The 21,850-nt window shown below is 38.0% G+C and overlaps 2 protein-coding genes, 1 long non-coding RNA gene and 2 pseudogenes across 9 annotated transcripts; 3 read left to right on the forward strand and 2 right to left on the reverse strand.

Moving 5' to 3' along the window:
* Positions 1–733: 733 nt before the first annotated feature.
* Positions 734–1,860, reverse strand: LOC104762078 (uncharacterized). Its single transcript, XR_002036430.2, has 3 exons — positions 1,620–1,860; positions 1,061–1,392; positions 734–881 (listed from the first exon to the last, which is right to left on the reverse strand). It is a non-coding gene; the product is annotated as an uncharacterized LOC104762078 (long non-coding RNA).
* Positions 1,739–6,689, forward strand: LOC104762079 (putative LRR receptor-like serine/threonine-protein kinase PAM74; annotated as a pseudogene). Its single transcript, XR_015589131.1, has 13 exons — positions 1,739–1,877; positions 2,391–2,598; positions 2,716–3,259; positions 3,367–3,846; positions 3,941–4,085; positions 4,167–4,238; positions 4,334–4,405; positions 4,492–4,560; positions 4,663–4,826; positions 4,925–5,175; positions 5,265–5,545; positions 5,630–5,819; positions 5,923–6,689. The product of XR_015589131.1 is annotated as a putative LRR receptor-like serine/threonine-protein kinase PAM74 (transcript).
* Positions 6,690–7,160: 471 nt separating this feature from the next.
* Positions 7,161–10,946, forward strand: LOC104763582 (putative LRR receptor-like serine/threonine-protein kinase PAM74). Of its 5 annotated transcripts, none has more exons than XM_087499729.1 (13): positions 7,161–7,242; positions 7,334–7,868; positions 8,011–8,490; positions 8,564–8,746; positions 8,829–8,900; positions 8,997–9,068; positions 9,161–9,229; positions 9,324–9,493; positions 9,574–9,773; positions 9,878–10,004; positions 10,103–10,168; positions 10,252–10,441; positions 10,544–10,946. In XM_087499729.1, exons 1-13 carry the CDS (start codon positions 7,161–7,163, stop codon positions 10,944–10,946), a joined length of 2,649 nt encoding a protein of 882 aa, XP_087355855.1. The 5 variants fall into 5 exon arrangements, with proteins under 5 accessions (XP_087355855.1, XP_019095498.2, XP_087355856.1 ...); XM_019239953.2 differs by having other exon boundaries at positions 8,011–8,486; positions 8,602–8,746; positions 9,553–9,773; XM_087499730.1 differs by having other exon boundaries at positions 8,011–8,486; positions 8,602–8,746.
* A 202-nt stretch (positions 10,947–11,148) lies between these two features.
* LOC104762081 (receptor-like protein kinase At5g59670) lies at positions 11,149–16,940 on the forward strand. 2 transcript variants are annotated; one of them, XM_010485306.3, is made up of 14 exons: positions 11,149–11,474; positions 11,988–12,131; positions 12,219–12,762; positions 13,011–13,489; positions 13,586–13,733; positions 13,815–13,886; positions 13,991–14,062; positions 14,138–14,206; positions 14,295–14,464; positions 14,600–14,829; positions 14,943–15,069; positions 15,154–15,219; positions 15,300–15,489; positions 16,415–16,940. In XM_010485306.3, exons 2-14 carry the CDS (start codon positions 12,047–12,049, stop codon positions 16,593–16,595), a joined length of 2,433 nt encoding a protein of 810 aa, XP_010483608.1. In that variant the 5' UTR covers positions 11,149–11,474; positions 11,988–12,046; the 3' UTR covers positions 16,596–16,940. The 2 variants fall into 2 exon arrangements, with proteins under 2 accessions (XP_010483608.1, XP_087355874.1); XM_087499748.1 differs by lacking the exon at positions 16,415–16,940 and adding an exon at positions 15,596–16,216.
* A 317-nt stretch (positions 16,941–17,257) lies between these two features.
* Positions 17,258–21,492, reverse strand: LOC147923082 (uncharacterized; annotated as a pseudogene).
* Between the last annotated feature and the right edge of the window lie 358 nt (positions 21,493–21,850).

Here is a 21,850-nt window from a genome sequence, read left to right on the forward strand (position 1 = left end):
AGTTGACATTATGACTACAAATAAACAAGACTAGGGTATACAAAAACATGTGCAGCTAGGAATCAAAAGCTTGTTGGTGGATTCGATCATTCAACTGGAGGTTTACTTAACCATATATACTCTTATTGGGGGAACAAAATGAGAAGATGAGATCCATATCAAACATATAGGAAATAATCGGATCAACAAAGTAGAATTTGCACTGTTCAAGAGTTGTGAAAACAGAAGAGAAAAGGAAACGAGAAATTGACAGTGTCTACAATTCTCTCTTTTCATGTTATTCGAACAGGTTTGAAAGCCGAGGCACTCACAGTAGTTTCCATCAGAACACTTGGCCTCCTCAGCCTCTAACAATTCGCGACAGTAGATCACCTTGAGATTTGAAAACAGATCATGAACAAACGTAGAGAATAGTATCCAGAGAAATCACTGAGATTCTTGTAATTACAAGAGTCTGATTCAAACACACTTAGTTAATCTGATCTGAATGAAGTGGGAAAAATCGAGTATGGCTCATAATGCATCAAGTATTACCATATCTACAGAACTAAAATGGCTCAAGAAACAGATGCAGACAAATCGAACATTACACATTGAGATTTTAGATAAATGCAAGTCAAAATATTTCATTTCATACAACATTATAGGTATAGGTCTATTGGACAAAACCAGATACCAAATCATGAATTACGATTGATGAAAATTACAAACATACCAAACAAATTCTCAGAAATTTGAACGAAATGAAAATATTTTCATATGATTCAATCAACAGATGCAGAGAACCAATACAAAACGTAAAATATAATTGAAACATCGAAAAATCTAAAGACATTACCGCCTGTGTTGTTGGACAAACTTGGAGTTCTTGGCGTCTTCCTCTGCAAATGAATCAAAACACATTTACATAAATTAGGGTTTCTACAACAAAGTGATCCAACAATCAAAACCGAGACACAATAACACATCAATATATCCGATCCGATTCTATAAATACCGATCGATTAGAGATTAGCTCTTTCATATGTATAGAAGATCGGTCAGATCTGAAGAGACATACCAGTGAATCCAGCCGTAAGCTTGGTGATGAGGACGCCGGTGACGGCGAATCCAGTGAGAAACGGCCAACAACGTTTCCATTCCCTCTTGAAGAACACTGGCCACGGATCAAACAACCTCATCTCTCTTTCTCTCTTTAGTCTTCTCTCAAAGTTTGGTTTCTGGTGAGTCGGGACTGCTTCGCGTAGACAGAGATGAAAGTGACGACAGATGATGACTGATAGGTTGATTTGATAATGGATCCGTGAATTCATTTTGTATAATGGGCCCAAAAAATCCATCTCTGGCCCAAAACTATTATTTTTTTGCATCAAGGATCTTTTGTGTATAATCCTGCATAATCTCGAATGTTATCAGTTCGGGTACGTAGACCAAATAATATAATGCAAGCAAAAGTTCCTAGATTCATGGCGATATAGAACAGCATATAAGTTATCATGCTCGCATATCCACCATTTGAGTCTCAAAAATATACTGACCGTTATATTTTATATACCGGTCAGTATAAAATATACTGACCGTTAAAAAAAAAATATATATATATATATATATATACTGACCGTTGCGTTTGAAACGCGCACTACTGCGACTGCGTTTCCAGCACTCCAAAATCGTCAATCGCGTTCTCAAATCGCCGATGATAAGGTCTCATCGTAATCGCCGTCCTTCTCGCTGCGGAAGATTTCTCTGCCGTATATGGCCGATTTATCGCCGGAGATTCGCCACATTCGTCCTCCTTACAGTAGCTATTGGGCCGTTCGACGCCGGCTGAAAGAGATGGGTCTCTCAAAATTCTCTCAGAGTCATGGCCGGAAGAGGTGATTCTAAGTTTATGATATGACTGAAAAATTGCAACTTTATTTAAATGGGTTCTGATTTTGGATGTATCTGATAATGGCGTCTTTGTTACTGGAATTTGTTTGTTCATGTGTTGTCTCAACTTCACTTTAGATATAATAATAATCAGCATTGATAATTGTGAATCCTCTGCTTTGTAATTCGAAGCTGTTCTTGTCGATGAAGACGCCAAAATATGCTTTCAATACAAGTCAATGACCACTTAAATGTCAAATCTTTTGCTCTCTCTCTCTCTCTTTGTGTAATTTTTTTTATCTAATGCGCTAAAGAGTGATGACTGCAAAACCTGTGATTGACACATTCTCTTGAATACACACAAGTTGCCTATTTTCTGACCAAGAAACTGTAGTTAGATGTATTCTTAAGGCCAATTCCCTAACCAAGTTCGTAATCGTGAAGTTGCAATAGAAAAATCATTTACTCATTCGTTTCATTGACTTTTTTTTTTCTTTTTTGAAAATTTCAAAACTCAGGACATCTTGCCATGTTGTCAGAGGCTAAGGCTTGGCTTGTTTCTTGGGTTTACTCTATTTATACGCTGTTTCACTCAAACTCTGGCATTAGTAATGTTTTGATATCTAAAAGCTATGGATATGGATATGAATAGTCCTTGTTGGCCTTTGCTGCTTCTATTAGGAGCTTTTGCCATTATTCGTAGTGTTGGAGCTCAGGATCAACTAGGTATCCACACATCTTACTGGTTTATATGTATATATGCATCTACTTCTCCTTAATGTTTCGAGTCTCAGTCATGTCTGTACCTGATCTTGCTTTTGATTTTCTTCACTCTCTTACCAGGGTTTATCAGTTTGGATTGTGGGTTACCTGTGAGTGAACCGTCTTCTTATATTGAGTCAGTAACCGGACTACGGTTTTCTTCTGATGCTGAATTCATCCAAACTGGTAAAAGTAGTAAAATCCAGGCCAGTATGGAGAATGACTACCTGAAGCCGTACACGAGGCTGAGATATTTTCCAGATGAGAGAAGGAACTGCTATAGCCTGAGTGTTGACAAGGGTAGGAAATATTTGATCAGGGCTGGTTTCATTTATGGGAATTACGACGGCCTTAACTCCGACCCGATATTTGATCTGCATCTAGGACCTAATTTGTGGGCAACTATAGATTTGCAAAAGTTTGTGAATGGTACAATAGAGGAGATCCTTCACACTCCAACATCAAACTCATTGCAGGTTTGTCTTGTTAAGAATGGGACAACTACACCCTTGATCTCAGCATTGGAATTACGGCCATTGGGAAATAATTCTTCTTATCAGACAGAGTCAGGTTCTCTGAATCTTCTTGTTCGGATGTATCTCAACAAGACAGATGGCTTTCTACGGTAAGTGTTTTTTTATTTAACTGTGGTGGAGTCTATATTCCTATGTATACTTTGTTTTTAACATTCCTTTTCTTGTCCAAGGCTAATACAACCTTTGCTCAACTTAGGTATCCGGACGATATTTATGATCGCAGATGGCATAATTACTTTTTAACGGGGTGGACCCAAATTTCCACCACTCTTCAAGTGAGCAATGACAACAGTAATTATAATCCACCAAAAAAGGCTTTTGTAACGGCTGCCACACCTTCCAATGCTAGCGCGCCATTGACAATCAGTTGGACACCTGATAGTCCTGCTGACCAGTATTACTTGTACAGCCACTTCGCTGAGATACAAGATTAACAGAGTAACGCTACCAGGGAATTTGACATATTTATGGGATGGAGTTGTTGTTACCGAAGCTTTCATCCCTGCAAAGTTAGTGACAGATACTATCTATAATACTTCTCCGGAGACGTGCAAAGAAGGAAAATGCAGTTACCAGCTAATAAAAACGTCAAGATCTACTCTGCCTCCTCTACTTAACGCTCTTGAGATCTACACAGTTATCCAATTTCCACAATCGGAAACAAATGAAAATGACGGTATGTTACTAATCTTCATTGTTTAGCAGATAAGGTCTGTTTCAAAAACTAAAATTTCACCTGTCATTCCTCACATCATTGAACTTCACACCAGTGGTTGCTGTTAAAAATATCGAAGCTGCCTATGGATTGACTAGAATCAGGTGGCAAGGAGATCCTTGCGTTCCTCAAAAGTATGTGTGGGACGGGTTGAACTGTAGCAACACAGATATCTCTATACCTCCACGAATAACTTCCTTGTAAGTCGTATGATGACACACACACACACACATACACTTTTCTCTTCAAGATACGTTACTGACAATGCTTTGAATCACTAGAAACTTGTCTTCAAGTGGATTAACTGGAACCATAGCGGCCGCTATTCAAAACCTTACACAGCTAGAAAAACTGTAAGTATGTCCGGTGTATGTAGTGGTATATTTTCAATGGGAGTAAACCTATCGACCTTTAATAAAGGTCCTTTATTTTGGGAATAACATTTTAGGGACTTGTCAAATAACACACTGACTGGAGTGATACCAGAATTTCTAGCCCAGATGAAATCGTTGGTGATCATGTAAGTTGCTCAGTATATCTTCTTTTACTTTACATTCCATTTTTGGTCATGTGTCTTTATGCATGAAGATTGCTCTTCTTTATCAGAAATTTAAGCGGCAACGATCTTAATGGTTCCCTTCCTCAAGCTCTTCAAAGAAATGGACTAGAGTTACTGTAAGAACTAAGAAACTTCCAACATACTCTTTAAAATTCCGCAGTTATTATCCACAGCCCTTTTGTGAACTAATGTGTTTAACAACACCCTTCTTCTTGCAGAGTTGAAGGAAACCCAAGGCTTTGTCTCTCTGGCTCCTGCACAGAAAACTCCAAGCGGAAATTTCCTGTGGTAATTGTTGCATCAGTTGCATCTGTGGCCACAATCGTTGCTGTGTTGGTTCTTATTTTTGTTCTCAATCAGAAAAAGCCCTCTACTGCGGAAGGTAATTTGCAGGAGATCTCTCATCAAATCAAGGAACTAAAAAAAATTGATGAAAAATAGTTTCTTCTTACATACCTTACTTTTTTTCTTTCTCTATAGCCCTACAACCTCCACTGAGTACGCCAACGGTGAATGATTTATATGATAATTCATCTGAGCAATCAATCGGGACGAAAAAGAGAAGGTTTACTTATTCAGAGGTTATGAAAATGACGAATAATTTCCAAAGAGTTGTAGGGGAAGGAGGATTTGGTGTCGTGTGTCATGGTACCCTGAATGGTTCCAAACAGGTAGCTGTTAAAGTCCTGTCTCAATCATCAAGTCAAGGCTATAGGCATTTTAAGGCAGAGGTATGGAGAATCTTCTAAATAACTTATGATCATCTCAAGCATCACAACCTTACGTTTATCTCTTGTTTTTATTTCTCATGAATGATTAGGTCGATCTTCTTCTAAGAGTTCACCATACAAATTTGGTGAGCCTCGTTGGATATTGCGATGAAGGAGATCACTTGGCTCTTATCTACGAGTTTATGCCTAATGGAGACTTAAGAGAACATCTATCCGGTAACCTTATAGTTCTTCATGATTTGAGTACCTAGACTATATTTATAATGTTTAAGGTTCAGAAGGATCTAAAGGATCCTATATACAGGAAAGCGAGGTGGGTCATTTATCAACTGGGGCAATCGGCTACGAATAGCTCTAGAGACTGCACTAGGTTCGTACTAAGCTTATCCCATAAAGTATAGCTTAGGATGACTTTCCTTATGGTGGATTAAGAAATAATAACTTCTTTGAATAGGATTGGAATATTTACATTCTGGATGCATACCACCAATTGTACATAGAGATATAAAAACTACAAACATATTGTTGGACGACCAGTTAAAGGCTAAACTTGCTGATTTCGGACTTTCAAGATCTTTCCCTGTTGGAGGTGAAACACATATTTCAACTGTGGTTGCTGGGACTCCTGGATACCTTGATCCTGAGTAAGTATCGTTAATTACCATTACAATGTGCTGAAAGTGAGTTGTTATTTTGCTCTTAATATTTTGGTTAGAGAGTATAACCATGTGGTTCTTTGCCGTGCAGATATTACCAGACAACTCGACTGGGTGAGAAGAGCGATGTGTACAGCTTTGGAATTGTGTTGTTGGAGATGATCACAAACCAACCCGTGATTGACCAATCCCGTGAAAAATCTCACATATCACACTGGGTTGGGTTTGAGCTTAACCGAGGAGATATTACTAAGATCATGGATCCAAACTTGCACAGGGATTACGACTCTCGTTCAGTATGGAGAGTTCTTGAACTGGCAATGTCGTGTGCAAATCCTTCTTCTGTGAACCGACCAAACATGTCCCAAGTTGCTAATGAACTGAAAGAATGTCTTGTGTCTGAAAATGCAAGAGGAAATATGAAAATGGACCTTCAGAGATCCCCTGAAGTGAGCATGAGCTATGATACTGAGATGTTTCCCAGGGCAAGATAGTATGTGCTGCAAGTAACACAGCCATGCCAGATGATTAGTTGGGGTTATTGGACTAGGCACGTCCGTGTAACATATGTAACACGAAGCAGTCATTTTTGCTTTGATCATCGAATCAGTGGATAGGCATGGGCTCTCAGCGTTCTACTGAGGTGACTAGTGAGCTTGAACTCTGGCGATGTTGCTTATGGCAAGATGGATTAATTGCGATTTCTAATTTTTCTTTCGTGGTGATTTTTTAAAAGTTTTGAATTGTATGCTACTATTTCTGTATAATATAACGACTTGTAAAATTTCCAAAAAAGTTCAACAATTTCTCATTGACCTACGTCTCTTTGGATATAATCAGAGTTGAAGTTGATTATTACTACTCTTTGCTTTTAAGAGAAGTTTATTGAATTTTTTCTTTTTGTCTATGATTGTGCGCTGGAAGTTGTTCTTGTGAATGTAAGATGTCAAAGGCTGTGGTGTTTCAGTCTACTTGCTCTCTCTCAGCATTCTTTACCCTGTTATTGATTTGATAGGTTCCTTTCGAATTACTTATTTTCTGACCAAGAAACTAAAAAATGTTGGTTGTGTTGTCAATGACCCTAAACCAAGTTGGTTAGTGTGATGTACTACTTTTTCCTCTTAATTCTTTATTCCTTCCATTGTGATAATAGAAAACACATTGACTCATTCGTTTCACTGACTTTGTTTTGGCCCAATCAGACGTCTTCTCACGTTGCCAGAGTTTGTCATCGAAAAGACTTTCTTTCCACTTCCATTCTTGTTTATATATATATGCACCAAGTCACTCACACAACTTGGGGCGTTGTGCTTGAAAAAGTAAGTCATTATGGAGAATTCTTGTTGTTTTTTGCTGGTGTTGTTGGGATCTTTCGCCATTTCTCATCTTGTTCAAGCTCAGGATCAACTAGGTACGTTTATATATTACATACAACTTATGTTTTATCCATCTTTTACCATTACTAAATTAACTCTTACATGTCTCTCTCTCTCTCTCACCAGGATTCATCAGTTTGGATTGCGGGCTACCTGATACTGAACTGTCTCCTTATACCGAGGGATCAACCGGATTAAGGTTCTCATCAGATGCAAAGTTCATCAAGACTGGTCAAATTGGTAAAATCAATACAACTCTTGAGTTTCTTGAGCCACACAAGACGATGAGATATTTTCCGGAAGGGAAGCGGAACTGCTATAATTTGAACGTTGAGAAGGACAGGAGATATTTGATCAGGGCCACATTCATATACGGAAACTACGACGGCCTTAAAACTAACCCGCAGTTTGAACTGCATCTAGGTCCTAATCTGTGGACGCCAATAGATTTGGTAAAATCTTCGAGTGGCACATTTGTTGAGCTCCTTCACGTTTCAACATCAAACTCGTTGCAGATATGTCTTGTAAAGAATGGGACGACCACACCGCTAATATCTGCCTTGGAACTACGGCCGCTGCACAACGATGCTTATGTCACAAAGTCCGGTTCCTTGAAGCTCTTCACTCGTAATTATTTCCACGGGAAAACTGGATCTATACGGTTAGTTAGTCAACGTTAACATAATTAAATTACCTCTTTCTGTTTTTTTGTTTGCTCTGTTTTGTTCTCTGTTCTCAACTAAGAGGAAAGATTGTAACATTTCATATCTATGATATAATGTAAACCATTTTTTTCTTTGTAGGTACCCAACTGATATCTATGATCGTCGATGGGGTGCATTTACGATCTCGTATTGGATCCAGCTTTCGACTAGCCTCCTTGTCGACAATAGAAACGATTATTTTCCACCGAAAGATACACTCGAAGAGGCTGCCACGCCTAGAAATTCAAGTGCGCCATTGAGGTTTGTTTGGCGTTCGGATAATCCTAAAGAGCAGTTTTACGTGTACAGTCACTTCGCTGAGTTGCAAGATTTAGGTAGCAATGATACCAGGGAATTTGACTTGTTCTGGGATGGGAATAATTTTGGCGACAATATCATTCCTCCAAAGCTTAAGTTACTTACTTGGCCTACAATAAACCCAATGACTTGCACTGGAGGGAAGTGCATTTTCGAGTTGGTAAAAACTGTAAATTCAACACTTCCTCCTATACTTAACGCTGTTGAAGTTTTCACAGTTGTCGAGTTTCCACAAGCGGGAACAAATGAAAGTGACGGCACGTTAACTTTAAGCTTTAATTTATAGTGTTATGCATTTTAAGCTCCATTTACAGTTGAAAAAAACATATCATAGGCTAATTTTGATGACATCATTCAACTTTGTTGTATTAGTGCTTGCTATAACAAATATCGAAGCAACATACGGATTGAGTAGAATTAGCTGGCAAGGAGATCCATGCGTCCCTCAAGAGTATGTATGGGACGGTTTGAACTGTTGCAGCATTAATATGTCTACACCACCAAGAATCACTTCTTTGTAAGTCGTAACATCACACACACACACACGCATAAACTTTTCAAAACTGTGTTGGTAATCATGTTTTGGACGTATCATCCAGAAACTTGTCTTCAAGCGGGTTAAATGGAACGATAGCAGCTGGCCTTCAAAATCTAACGCAGTTAGTTAAACTGTAAGTATTTGCATTGCTAATTGAAGTTATAAAAGTGTGTCACGTCTATGGAAACAAGTTGGATGACCTACCCCTTTCTTTTGGTACAAACATTAGGGACTTGTCGTATAATAATTTGACTGGAGGGGTACCGGAGTTTCTAGGCAACATGAAATCGTTGCGGTTCATGTAAGTTTCGTAACCTATATTTCTAATGCTAATCAAATTCCACCATGGACCATGTTCATGTATATATATCAAGATTGATCCTTTTTATGCAGAAACCTAAGAGGAAACGATCTTAATGGTTCAATACCTCAATCTCTTCGAAGGAAAGGGCTAGAATTATTGTATGTAACTTCCCACAATTTTTCCAACCTGCTCTTAAATCCACAACCCTTTTGGTGCATTTAGTGTCCTGAAACAACACATGTCTTCTTGCAGGATTAAAGGAAATCCTAAGCTTTTCCCCTCTGTTTCGCCTACAAAACCACCTAATAACATCAAGGAATTTCCAATGGCGATTGTTGTATCAGTTGTTTCTGTGGCCATCATCATTGTTATATCGATCATTTTTCTTGTACTCAGAAATAAAAAACCATTGACTACGGAAGGTAAATTTTAGGAGACCTCTCATCAAATTAAAGAGATATATATAGAAAAATGTTATGAGTATACTTTCTTTACCCTACAGCTCTACAAACACCAAGGAGCCCAACAAAGAGAAGGTTTACTTACTCAGAGGTTGTGGAAATGACGAACAACTTGGAAACAGTATTAGGAAAAGGTGGATTCGGTATCGTCTGCCACGGTATTCTAAATGGTTCTGAACATGTAGCTGTTAAAGTGCTCTCTCAATCATCAACTCAAGGCTATAAGCAATTCAAGGCAGAGGTATAGTATGCATAATGCATATCTTTTTAATATTTTAATGGTTTATCTTTATCATCAGAAGCTAGCATATGTATTTTGTGGTTTTTTTTCCGATGGATGGATAGGTTGATCTTCTTTTGAGAGTTCACCATACGAATTTGGTAAGCCTCGTCGGATACTGCGATGATGGAGATCACTTGGCTCTCATCTACGAGTTTCTGCCCAATGGAGATTTAAGACAACATCTATCTGGTAAACTTAAAAAAGTGGCGTTTTCTATTGGTTTAATTTTACTCTGTTTATTAGCATTAAGGTTCAAGATGATGATATAAAGATCTAATATGTACCAGGAAAAGACACCAAGCCAATTATCAGCTGGCGCAATAGGCTAAGAATAGCTTTGGAGGCTGCACTAGGTTAGTACTAATTACCTAAACATATGTAACTAATATGACTGCCCTTCAAGTGGATTAAAATAGGACAAATACTTTGAATATAGGATTGGAATATTTACATTCTGGATGCACACCACCGATGGTTCATAGAGATGTCAAAACTACAAACATATTGTTGGACGAGCAGTTCAAAGCCAAGCTTGCTGATTTTGGGATGTCGAGATCTTTTCCAGTTGGAGGTGAATCTCATGTTTCGACAATGGTTGTTGGTACTCTTGGATACCTTGATCCTGAGTAAGTATTATTAATTACTAATTAGTTACCATTACAAATTCATGTTTTGATTCGTCAATGGTTGAAGGGTATAATAACTTAATCATGTTCTTGACTTGGTAGATATTACCATACAAGTCGGTTGAGTGAGAAGAGCGACGTGTACAGCTTCGGGATAGTGTTATTAGAAATGATCACAAACCAATCAGTGATTGACCAAACCCGCGAAAAGCCTCACATAACAGAATGGGTGAGGTTTGAGCTTAACCGAGGAGATATTACTAGGATCATGGATCCAAAACTACACGGAGATTACAACTCACGTTCTGTATGGAGAGCTATTGAGCTAGCAATGTCATGTGCGAATCAGTCTTCAGCAAGACGACCAGACATGTCTCAAGTTGTAACCGAACTAAAAGAGTGTCTTGTGTCTGAAAACTCGGGGGAAAATGCGAAGATGGAGTCTCAGAGTTCTATCAAAATGAGCATGAGCTTTGACACAGAGATGTTTCCCAGTGCAAGATAATTTGTGCTCCAAGTAACAAACCATGCTAATTGTACGTTGGGCACTTGACATGACTGTGTAAAAAGGAATATGTAAACCTGGTCATTCTTAGCTTTGATGATGATCATCTACATGTCAAGATCATATTCTCTGTTAGTGATGTTTTCATTCGTTGTATGTGTGTATTGGCCATTACTTTCACTTAAGAAAAAAAAAAAACAATAGGCCAAGCCCAATGGCTCAAAAAGAACATTAGAAACAAGTGAGATCCTTAACAAAATAGAATGGGCCAAGAAGATTTTATTTCACAGTTTTGTGGATGGTTGCGATTCCACCGCTTCATCTTCAATCGTTGACCGCTGGGGAAAGGTATCACCGCCGGGAACTGCTGATGGCGAAGAAGCACTCACTTTTTCACTCGACGGGAGGATTTCGCCGTTGTAGACCACCGGAGATTGTCAATCTCACTGGCCGACTCGCCGAAACCAACTGAGATAGATGAAAAACCTAGTTTTCTCTCAGACTGTGCTCTGTGGGTTATCCAAACAGGTTTGTCTATAACATTGCGTTATAATTTTTTTGTGTTGATACTATGGCACCAAATGTGACAATGTAATTAGAGGCTAAGGCTTAACTTAAGAGAATCACAAATTAGTGAGAGCAGGACAAACAAAAAAGGACAGTCTTTGTTGGACTCGTCTTAGATTATTGAGTGTCCAGTATATAATGTGTCAATGTATTGCTTGACGTGCTTCTTGGTCTGCTTCCATGAAAAAACGTCATGAGGGTGATGTTGGGGCATTGTTGTCCTCTTAACCCTCATCTTCTTTTCCCTTGGTGAAGCTGCATTAGAAAACACAATACTCTTTTTCACCATTGAAGATTTCTTGGAAGTTAATACTAAGCAAGTTGCGTATTGATACGATGTTGTTGATAATGATGTTAAAGGATTAGTATCCTCTTACTCTTCTTCTCCGTGTTGCACTACAAAAAAACAAAACACAATGACTTGACGAAGTCTTTCTTTTTAGCTTATATATATTCTCTGTTTATCTTACACAGAGTATAGCCACTGGTCTTCTTGATTTTTCCTTGGGAAGTGAGAGAGAGAGAGAGAGAGTATGAAGAGATCTCTAGGGCTTTTTTTGTTCGTGCTAATTGTAAATTTGGCCATCAGTCATCTTGCTCAAGCTCAGAGCCAAGCAGGTATTATTATTTATCTTCACCTTCTCGGTAAAAGCTTTGGTACTTAGTTTGTTTTTAAATGGTCACTTTTATCATATATGTTAACAGGGTTTATTAGTTTGGACTGCGGACTACCCGTGAATGAAGAATCTCCTTATAATGAGACGGAGGCAACCGGATTACTGTACTCTTCGGATGCAACATTCATCCAGAGTGGAAACACTGATAGTATCCCAGCAAATCAGGAGGATAGCTACCTGAAACCGTTATGGACGCTGAGATATTTTCCAGAAGGAAAACGGAACTGCTACGATCTTAACGTTGAGAAGGGAAGAAATCATCTCATCACGGCTAGGTTTGTATATGAAAACTATGATGGCGATGACGATGGCCCCAAGTTTGATCTGTATCTTGGACCTAATCTATGGGCCACTGTAGATTTGCGTGGAAATAAGTATAGTACATGGGAAGAGATCTTGCACATCCCAACATCAAACTTGTTGCAGATTTGTCTTGTTAAGACTGGGAGAACTACACCAATGATCTCGTCTTTGGAAATACGGCCCATGGGAAATGATTCTTATATCACCACGTCTGGTTCTCTGAAACTCTTATATCGCGAATGTTTTACCGAATCGGGGTCTTACATGAGGTAACCTAACTTCAACTGAGTCTGAGCATTTTCTATTTTTAATGCTCTGCTTTTGGATGCCTCTGTTTCCTGTTGCTCTGTTCTCATCTTTTAAAGAAAGGACTATCCAATCCTCGACACGTACTAAAAATAAAATGAGACTTGTCATTTCCAAGTTTTTAAGTTAATCTATAACAATAACTCTATAACGATAACATCGGTTCACAATTTTTATTTTACAAAAGATATATATACCTTTCCGTCCTCAGGTTCCCGGACGATGTCTATGATCGCCGATGGTGGCCGTACTTTCGGAAGCAGTGGACCCAGATAAACACCACTAGAGAGGTGGCCATTTTGAACGACTATGATCCACCGAAAGACGCACTTGCAACTGCCGCCATACCTACTGATGCCACTGAGCCATGGACTTATGAATGGAGTAATTCAGATAATCCTAGTGCCAGTTATTACTTGTACGCACACTTTGCTGAGATTCAAGACTTGCAGGCAAATGATACCAGACAGTTCAACATCCTATTTAATGGACAACAATACGATGGCCCTTTGATTCCTAAGAAGTTAGAGATGACTACTATAGTAAATTCATCTCCAAGAACTTGTGATGGAGGGGAATGTAGTTTTCAGCTGACAAGAACCGACAGATCAACTCTTCCACCTCTACTTAACGCTCTTGAGGTCTACACAGTTATTCAGTTTCCACATTCCGAAACAGAAGAAAGCGACGGTATGCTTTTAATGTGTTTCACCAAAACTTAATTAAGCACTATATATATACATATAGTAAGATTACTCAATAAAAATTTATGTACTTGTATTTCAGTGATTGCTATAAAGAGTATCAAAGACGCCTATAAATTGAATAGGATCGACTGGCAAGGTGATCCATGTGTCCCTCAATACCTTATGTGGGATGGTTTAAACTGCAGCATCAGCACAAATATCTCCACACCACCAAGAATTACTTCTTTGTAAGTCCTTATTTCAATACTAGTGCACAAACTCTCTACATTCTGCTAGTTTAACTAACGCGCTTTTAAACATATCACCAGAGACTTGTCTTCTACTGGTTTAACTGGAACCATATCAACTGCCATACAAAATCTTACAAAACTAGAAAAACTGTAAGTATTTTACCATTGTTGAGAGGCGACAAGATTGTTACATGTGTTGGAATAAATTGGAAAAACTTTCGTTTCTTTATTAAGTCTCTCTTGCTAACCATTAGGGATTTGTCTAATAATAAATTGAGTGGAGGAGTGCCGGAGTTTCTAGGCAATGTAGAATCGTTGACGGTCATGTAAGTTTCTCTCAACATGTATATATTATATTTGCTTCTCAGATTCCAACTCAGATCATGGTCGTTTTTTAACAGAAACTTAAGCGGAAACAATCTTAATGGTTCAATTCCTCAAGCTCTTCAAAAGGGAGGACTAGAGCTATCGTAAGAAACGAACGTTCAACCTATACTTTTGAATTTCTCTTTTTAATACCCTTTTGTGCATTTAATGTCTTGATCGACTCTTATCTAGTGTTGAAGGAAACCCAAGGCTTTATTGTGCCTCTGACTCATGTGCAAAATCAACTAAGAAGAAATTTCCTTTGGCAATTGTTGTTGCGTCAGTTGCTGTTGCAGCCATTGTCATTTCTGTACTGCTTCTTTTTCTTGTAATCAGAAAGAAAAAGTCAACGGTTGTAGAAGGTACTTGCAAAAGAGGCATCAAATAAGAAACCTTATCAAATCTTGTGAATGTCGTTACTAAAATTCGTTGCATTATAAGAAGAGATACACCTAAAAAAAAATTAAATACGATATCATCGTTATTCTGATGAACAGGTCTACACCTGCTACCGGGTACATCAGCGGTGAATGCTACATTTGCTAATAAGAGCAGCAGAAGGTTCACATATTCAGAAGTCGTCAAAATGACTAATAACTTCCAAAGAGTGTTAGGTAATGGAGGGTTCGGCATGGTGTATCACGGTTCTGTAAATGGTTATGAACAAGTGGCCGTTAAAGTACTCTCTCAATCTTCAACTCAAGGCTATAAGGAGTTCAAAGCAGAGGTATATTCATAGTTCTATAATCTTCCCAACTAAACGATCATGTGTTTATGAGGCTTTTAGCATCACCACAAGTTATGCATTTCAATATGTTCTTGACATGAACGTTACTTTAGGTTGATCTTCTGATGAGAGTGCACCATACAAATTTGGTGAGCCTGGTTGGGTATTGCTATGAAGGAGATCACTTGGCCCTCATCTATGAGTTTCTGCCTAATGGAGATTTAAAACAACATTTGTCAGGTGATAATTTTTTTAGTGGTTTCACGTGTAGCAATAGCTCATGAAACACATAAAACTTTTAGGATCTAACAATCTAACATACAGGAAAAGGAGGTGGATCCATTATCAACTGGAGTACTCGACTACGAATAGCTTTGGAAGCAGCACAAGGTTCGTACTAAGTTAAAATCTGTAGGACAAGATGTCAAAATTCTATGAGGTTGATTGATATAGATGACTCAATTGCATAGGATTGGAGTACTTACATATTGGATGCAAACCGCCGATGGTTCACAGAGATATCAAAACTGCCAACATATTGCTAGACGAGAATTTCGAGGCCAAAATAGCTGATTTTGGGCTCTCAAGATCTTTCCAAGGTGGAGGTGACTCTGAGGAGTCGACAGTGATTGCTGGTAGTCGTGGATACCTTGATCCCGAGTAAGTATTATTAGTTTTCATATGCACATACACAAACACTTGTTCTGAAACTTTTTATTCCGTATTCAATGTTTATTTAAGTATATACCATGTTGTTCTCTTGCAGATATACCCATTCAGGTCGATTGGCTGAGAAGAGTGATGTTTACAGTTTCGGGATCGTGTTATTGGAGATGATCACAAACCAACCTGTGATCAATCAAACCTCTGAATATTCTCACATAACTCAATGGGTTGGCTTTCAGATCAAGCGAGGTGATATTCTTGAGGTTATGGATCCAAACCTTGGCAAGGATTATGATATCAATTCTGCTTGGAGAGCTCTTGAGCTGGCAATGTCATGCGCGAATCCTTCTTCCTCAAAACGACCATCCATGTCTCAGGTCATTCAAGAGCTAAAAGAGTGTATTGTGTGTGAAAAAAATCGAGGCTTGGAATCAGAAGACATGAACATTGCCTTGGACACTTCCGTGGTTCCCAGGGCAAGATAGTTTTGAGTGTATGTCTGTCTACTCATGGTAAATTTGATACTAGTTAATATTAGTACTATTGGTACTAAGATATTAAGTAATCAATAATTAGTTACAATTTAAGCAAACTTTGTAAACTAGTCTTTATTCTTTGTACTATGTGTCTCACTATTTTGAGTTTTGAGTTTTTTAGTAATATTGTCAGGCCGTTAAGATTCATGAATTGATGATTAATTAAACTCTTTTGGCCGTACAAAGCCCTAACTTCACTATTTTGTGAATGTCGTCTTCTTCTTCCCATGGTGTGAAGTTATACTAGAAAGATACTTATTTGCCTTTTGGTAATTATTCATCTTGTTCAAGCTCATGGTCAACTGTTATAAACCTTGTTTCTATGTACTGACCTACTTTTCTTTGTAAACTAGTAAGTATGTACCATTGCTGTTGTCTTGCAGATATAACCATTCAGGTCGATTGGGTGAGAAGAGTGATGTCTACAGTTTTGGGATCGTGTTACTGGAGATAATCACAAACCAACCCGTGAGTAATCAAACCTCCGAATATTCTCACATATCACAATGGGTTGGCTTTCAGATTAAGCGAGGTTATGGATCCGAAATTTCGCAAGGATTATGATATTAATTCTGCTTGGAGAGCTCTCGAGCTGGCAATGTCATGGGCGAATCCTTCTTCCTCAAAACGACCATCCATGTCTCTGGTCATTAACGAGCTAAAGGAGTGTATTTTGTGTGAAAACACAGGGATAAGTACGAACCGAGGCTTGGAATCTCAAGAAATGAACGTTAGCTTGGACACTACGGTGGTTCCTATAGCAAGATAGTTGAGTGTTGTCTACTTCTTGTAAGTAATCAGTACTTAACTAGTTACATACTAAGCAAAATTAGAAACTAGTTAAAGAGTATTGATTATAGTGTGTAAACTATTTATGATATTATAGATAAACTCTAAGTTCTGCTTTCATTGATCATTGATATATTCAGATCATATTCTCTGCTCTTTTGTGGTTTCTTTATATGTGTCTTGAGAGCATCATTAGTGGAGTAAAGCAACCCTAAGAGTATTTTTGCAAAATCATTCTTTTACTAGAGAACCTAAAGAAGGTTGCTCAATCTTTTAAATAATAGTTTTTTAATTTGTGTTTAGTAATTATCAAACTTTAATAATCTAAAATGACAAAACAATTATTAAACTTTTTATATTACATAAAATTTGAAATCTTAAACATATTTTACAAAATTTGAAATATTACACATATTAAACAAAATTCGGAATAAGATTTATTGTGCGGTTGTCCCAAATTTTTGCCAGATATGCTCAATCAAGTCTTTTTCCAAACGATCATGCATTTGTGTATCATGAACGTCATTTCGAATGCCCATCATATTATTTATAGTTGTTGGCATATCTGTAGAATACGATAAATCGACATGAGAAGTTCCGCTTCCTTCTCCGTGATAGAACTCCAATGGATAGTAGAAATTGTATTCATGTCGTTCGTCTTCCACTATCATGTTATGCAGGATGATACATGCTCTCATTATTTTTCCTATTTTTCCTTTATCCCAAAAAAGTGAGGGATTTTTCACGATTGCAAATCGAGCTTGCAAGACTCCAAATGCACGCTCTACATCTTTACGACATGCTTCTGGATTTTGAGCAAAGAGTTTTGCTTTTCGGCCACGTGTAAGTGTAATGGATTGGATGAAAGTTGCCCATTTCGGATAGATACCGTCAGTGAGGTAGTACGCCATATTGTACTGACGTCCATTGACAACGTATGTAACTCTCGGAGCTCGGCCCTCTAGGATATAATCAAACACCGGTGAGCGGTCCAAAACATTGATATCATTTAACGTACCTGGTGGTCCGAAAAATGCGTGCCAAATCCATAAATTTGTGATGCCACAGCCTCTAGTACGATTGTCGGTTTTCCAGATCCACGTGATTATTGTCCTTCCCATGCAGTGGGACAATTCTTCCACTCCCAATGCATACAATCTATGCTCCCTACCATTCCGGGGAAACCGCGATTTTCTCCAATATTCATTAATCGTTGGAGGTCTTCCGTCGTAGGTCTTCTGAGATACTTGTCTCCAAACAGATTTATAACTCCCTCAACAAAATGTAGAAGGCATTTGTGGGCGGTTGTTTTAGTGAGTCGTAAATATTCATCCACCGCATCTGCCAAACATTCGTACGCCATGATACGAATAGCTGATGTACATTTTTGAAGTGCAGAAAGGTTGAGCCTTCCAGTAGCATCTCGCCTTTGTCTGAAGTATGGGACTCCATTCTCAATAGCATTAACAATACGAATAAACAATGGTTTGTTCATTCTAAAGCGACGGCGGAACATAGCTTGAGTGTAAGTCGGATTATCACTAAAATAATCATTCCATAGCCGAGCGTGACCTTCTTCGCGGTCTCTATTAATGTGGACTCTTCGGATAATTGGAGCTGATGGTTATTTGGGTGAGTGTAGTTGTATTGGATATCCTCCACTATACTATCAACTTCATCATCTACAATATCATCAACTTCTTGATCGGAACTCCAATTAGACATATTTTGACAATTTGGGTTTAGTAGAAGGCTTATGGGAAGTTTAATTTATTTTGTAATGGAGAAGGATTTTTATTTGGTATAAGAGGATTTTGTAATGGAAGTTTAATTTTATTTGGTATAGGAGGAGAAGTGAAGATAGGAGGAAGAGAGTTTTTTTGCAGGTGTAATGGAGTAAATGTTGTTGCAAATGAAGAAGAAAAAGTTGTCCAATATATAGACTAACACTAGAGACACAAGCAAACAAACTACAACCCTTACGACAGGCAAACCGTGACTGTCCTTGCAAAACAAATAGAACTGTGACTGTCCTTGCCAAACAAATACAACCCTTACAAACATCAAAAGCCATACTATCCTTACAAACATCAAAAGCCATTTAGACATAACCCTTACAAAAGCCATACTATCCTTACAAACATCAAAAGTCATACACTCCTTACAAACATCAAAAGCCATTTATACATAACCCTTCACATCAACAAAACATCCCAAATCCGTGACATGTTCCACAACAATACAGCTTCTTCTCTTCACGTGACTGTCCACAACTACATTTGATGACCCGAAACCTGAAAAAAAAGAATACAAGTAGAGTTAAGCACAACAAAACATACGGACATGAGAGACATAGAATGGTGACAACATGAGAAAGACACACAAGAGTTAAACATAACAAATCAAAAGAATTGAAACCTAAATGTTTGTCAACATTTGATCCACTAGTTTGTCTCTAAGTAGCACTTTAGCGGGTGTTAGTTCACTCTTGTTAACTAAGCTGTCTAGCAGTCTCATCTTGCAGTGCCTCTCTTTAGCCACTTGTTCTTGATACTTCATTGCAATGATCTTATCTAACTTACGAACATAACCATCCTCAACATCAATACAAACAGTCGGTTTCTTCCCTTTGTTCTTTGTAGCTTTAACACCCGGAGGCCTCTTCTCAGATCCATCATTGCTCGTAGTAGTAGTCTCAGATGCAAGCTTAGTCCGCTTGTGGTTACATTCTTCTGTGATCTATTTCTGATCGTGCTTCAGCTCCCTCCAGCAATGTCCAAGCATAAATGGCTTCTTCATGCCGTTATTGTAAAGCTCATACGCCATTCTCATCACGTCATCTTCTGATTCTCCACTTTTCCTTCTTGTACTTGCTTGTGCGTAACATCCCACAAACTTGTTGACTTGGTGTTTTATCTTGTTCCACCTAGCCTTACATTGTGAAGGCCCTCTTGTGTTTGAACCGGCTGATCCATCATTTGTTTTGTAACAGTCTGCAACTCTCTTCCAGAAACTATGTAACCGCTGCTCATTACTTACAACTGGATCCTTGCTTGTGTTCAACCAAGCACTTGTGATGTTGACATCTTCTTTTGCACTCCACAGCTTCCTACTTCCTCTGTTGTCGTCTTCTTCAGTCTCTTCAACTGTAACCTCAATACAATCTTCAGTTTTGGATGTTGGGCTAAAGTTAAGAGGCTGAGAAGAGAATGTTGAGCTAAAATGAGGGGGCTAAGAAGAGAATGTTAAGGTAAAGTGGGGTGGCTGAGAAGAGAATGGGTTGCTAAATTGAATAGGCTGAGAGGATTGAGCAGAATGTGGAGGGTTAGGATTATCAGAAACGTTGGGATCTATTTGAAAATTCAAAAGATCAACATAATTTTCTGATGACAAACGATAAGGATTTCTAGGATCCATTGTTTTTGTTTAATGAAAGCTTATGTTTAACGAAAAGGGTTTGTAGATTGAGGGTTTATATTGTTTAACAATGAGGGTTTATATTGAACTCAAGGTTAGGTTAGCTTTCTAACTGAAGGTTAGATAAAATTAAAAAAGTAAAGTTTAATTGAGGTAAAAGGCTAATGAGTGTTTAGTTGACAAGAAAGTATATCTCTATGAGTAGACAACTGAATAAGTTTTCAGTAAATCTACTTGTGTACAAATTTTCCAAAAGTTGATGTGTAAAGTCAATACTAAATTCTAAAATTCAATCATGTTTCTCAATAAACCAGTGTAATTATGCTTTTTATTCAAACTAGAAACAAATTTCACCTTCACAAGCGAAAGAACAACAATCGGGTTTCCAAGATAATTTAAAACACTTGAGCAAAAAAAGAAAACAGCACACGGCAAAACATCCCAAATCATACCTTTTAACACAATTATTTTTAAAAAAACATCAAACTAGAACAAGAACTCACAGTTTTATCAAAACAGAACAAGAACAGTTAATATGTAAACCGAATTAGAACAAGAAGTCACAGTTAGAACAAGAACAAGAACAATCTATAGCAGAAAGATTAACAAAACAAAACAAGAACAACAAAACCAACTCATTCATCCCAATCACATCTCAGACAAAACCTAACAACAACATATGAGAGTTATAGGACCATACCTTATCAATTTTGACTGTCCAACCGGTAAACCACTTTATGAACACCACTCTTCATCATTTAATCGCTATATCCAGTTCATGAGAACCTCGCAGAAAACAAGACAATCTTGCTAAACATCAAACTAAACTTACACTCTACCGATAAAAAGACACACGGTAACAGAAACACAAAACACAAAACAAGAACATCAAAAAAGTACAAGAACATACAAAGCTATAACACAAAACAAGAACATAATAAGCCACTCATTCAAAGCTATCAGACAATAATCATTAATTAAACCGAAACCCTAAATCATACAAACAAATTTCAAAACCAAGATTAACATCAAATTAATCTCACAATTGATGCCTAATAAGTCAAATCGACAACAAAGATTAACAATTCTAACAAGCAATCAAATTAATATGAAACCCTAACAATTAAAGACCACCGGAGATGAATTACAGAAACACAAAAAAAAAACATAGACAGAAGACGAACCGTATCTCTCCAATTCGTTAGACGGTGGACCTCGCCGTACATCCGCCGTTGTCTCACCAATCCTCCGCCATCGTTGTCCCACCACTGTGAAACCTTCGCCGTCGCCAAATCGTGAGAACCGAAGTGACAAACCCTAATAGGCTGGGTTACGCCAATACAGTCTCCGTATGACCAAAAACCATCGAGATATGGCAGGATAAATCAACGATTGCTGTTAATCGGTTGATTTTTCCGATGGAGAATAATCGCCTTTTTATCTCCCACGAACGAGAGAGAAGAGAAAGATGAGAGTTGTCGAGAAAGAATGAAAAGAAAATGAGGGAAAAAAATACCTTTTATATTTATCAGTTCACCAATCGCCAAATGACACGTATCGTTGCTTATAGGGTTGCTCCAAAACCTTCTCACAAAACCGATACTCGGCGTATT

The sequence above is a fragment of the Camelina sativa genome, chromosome 18 (assembly GCF_030686135.1).
Source record: "Camelina sativa cultivar CO46 ecotype springtype chromosome 18, ASM3068613v1".
Taxonomy (NCBI): Eukaryota; Viridiplantae; Streptophyta; class Magnoliopsida; order Brassicales; family Brassicaceae; genus Camelina; species Camelina sativa.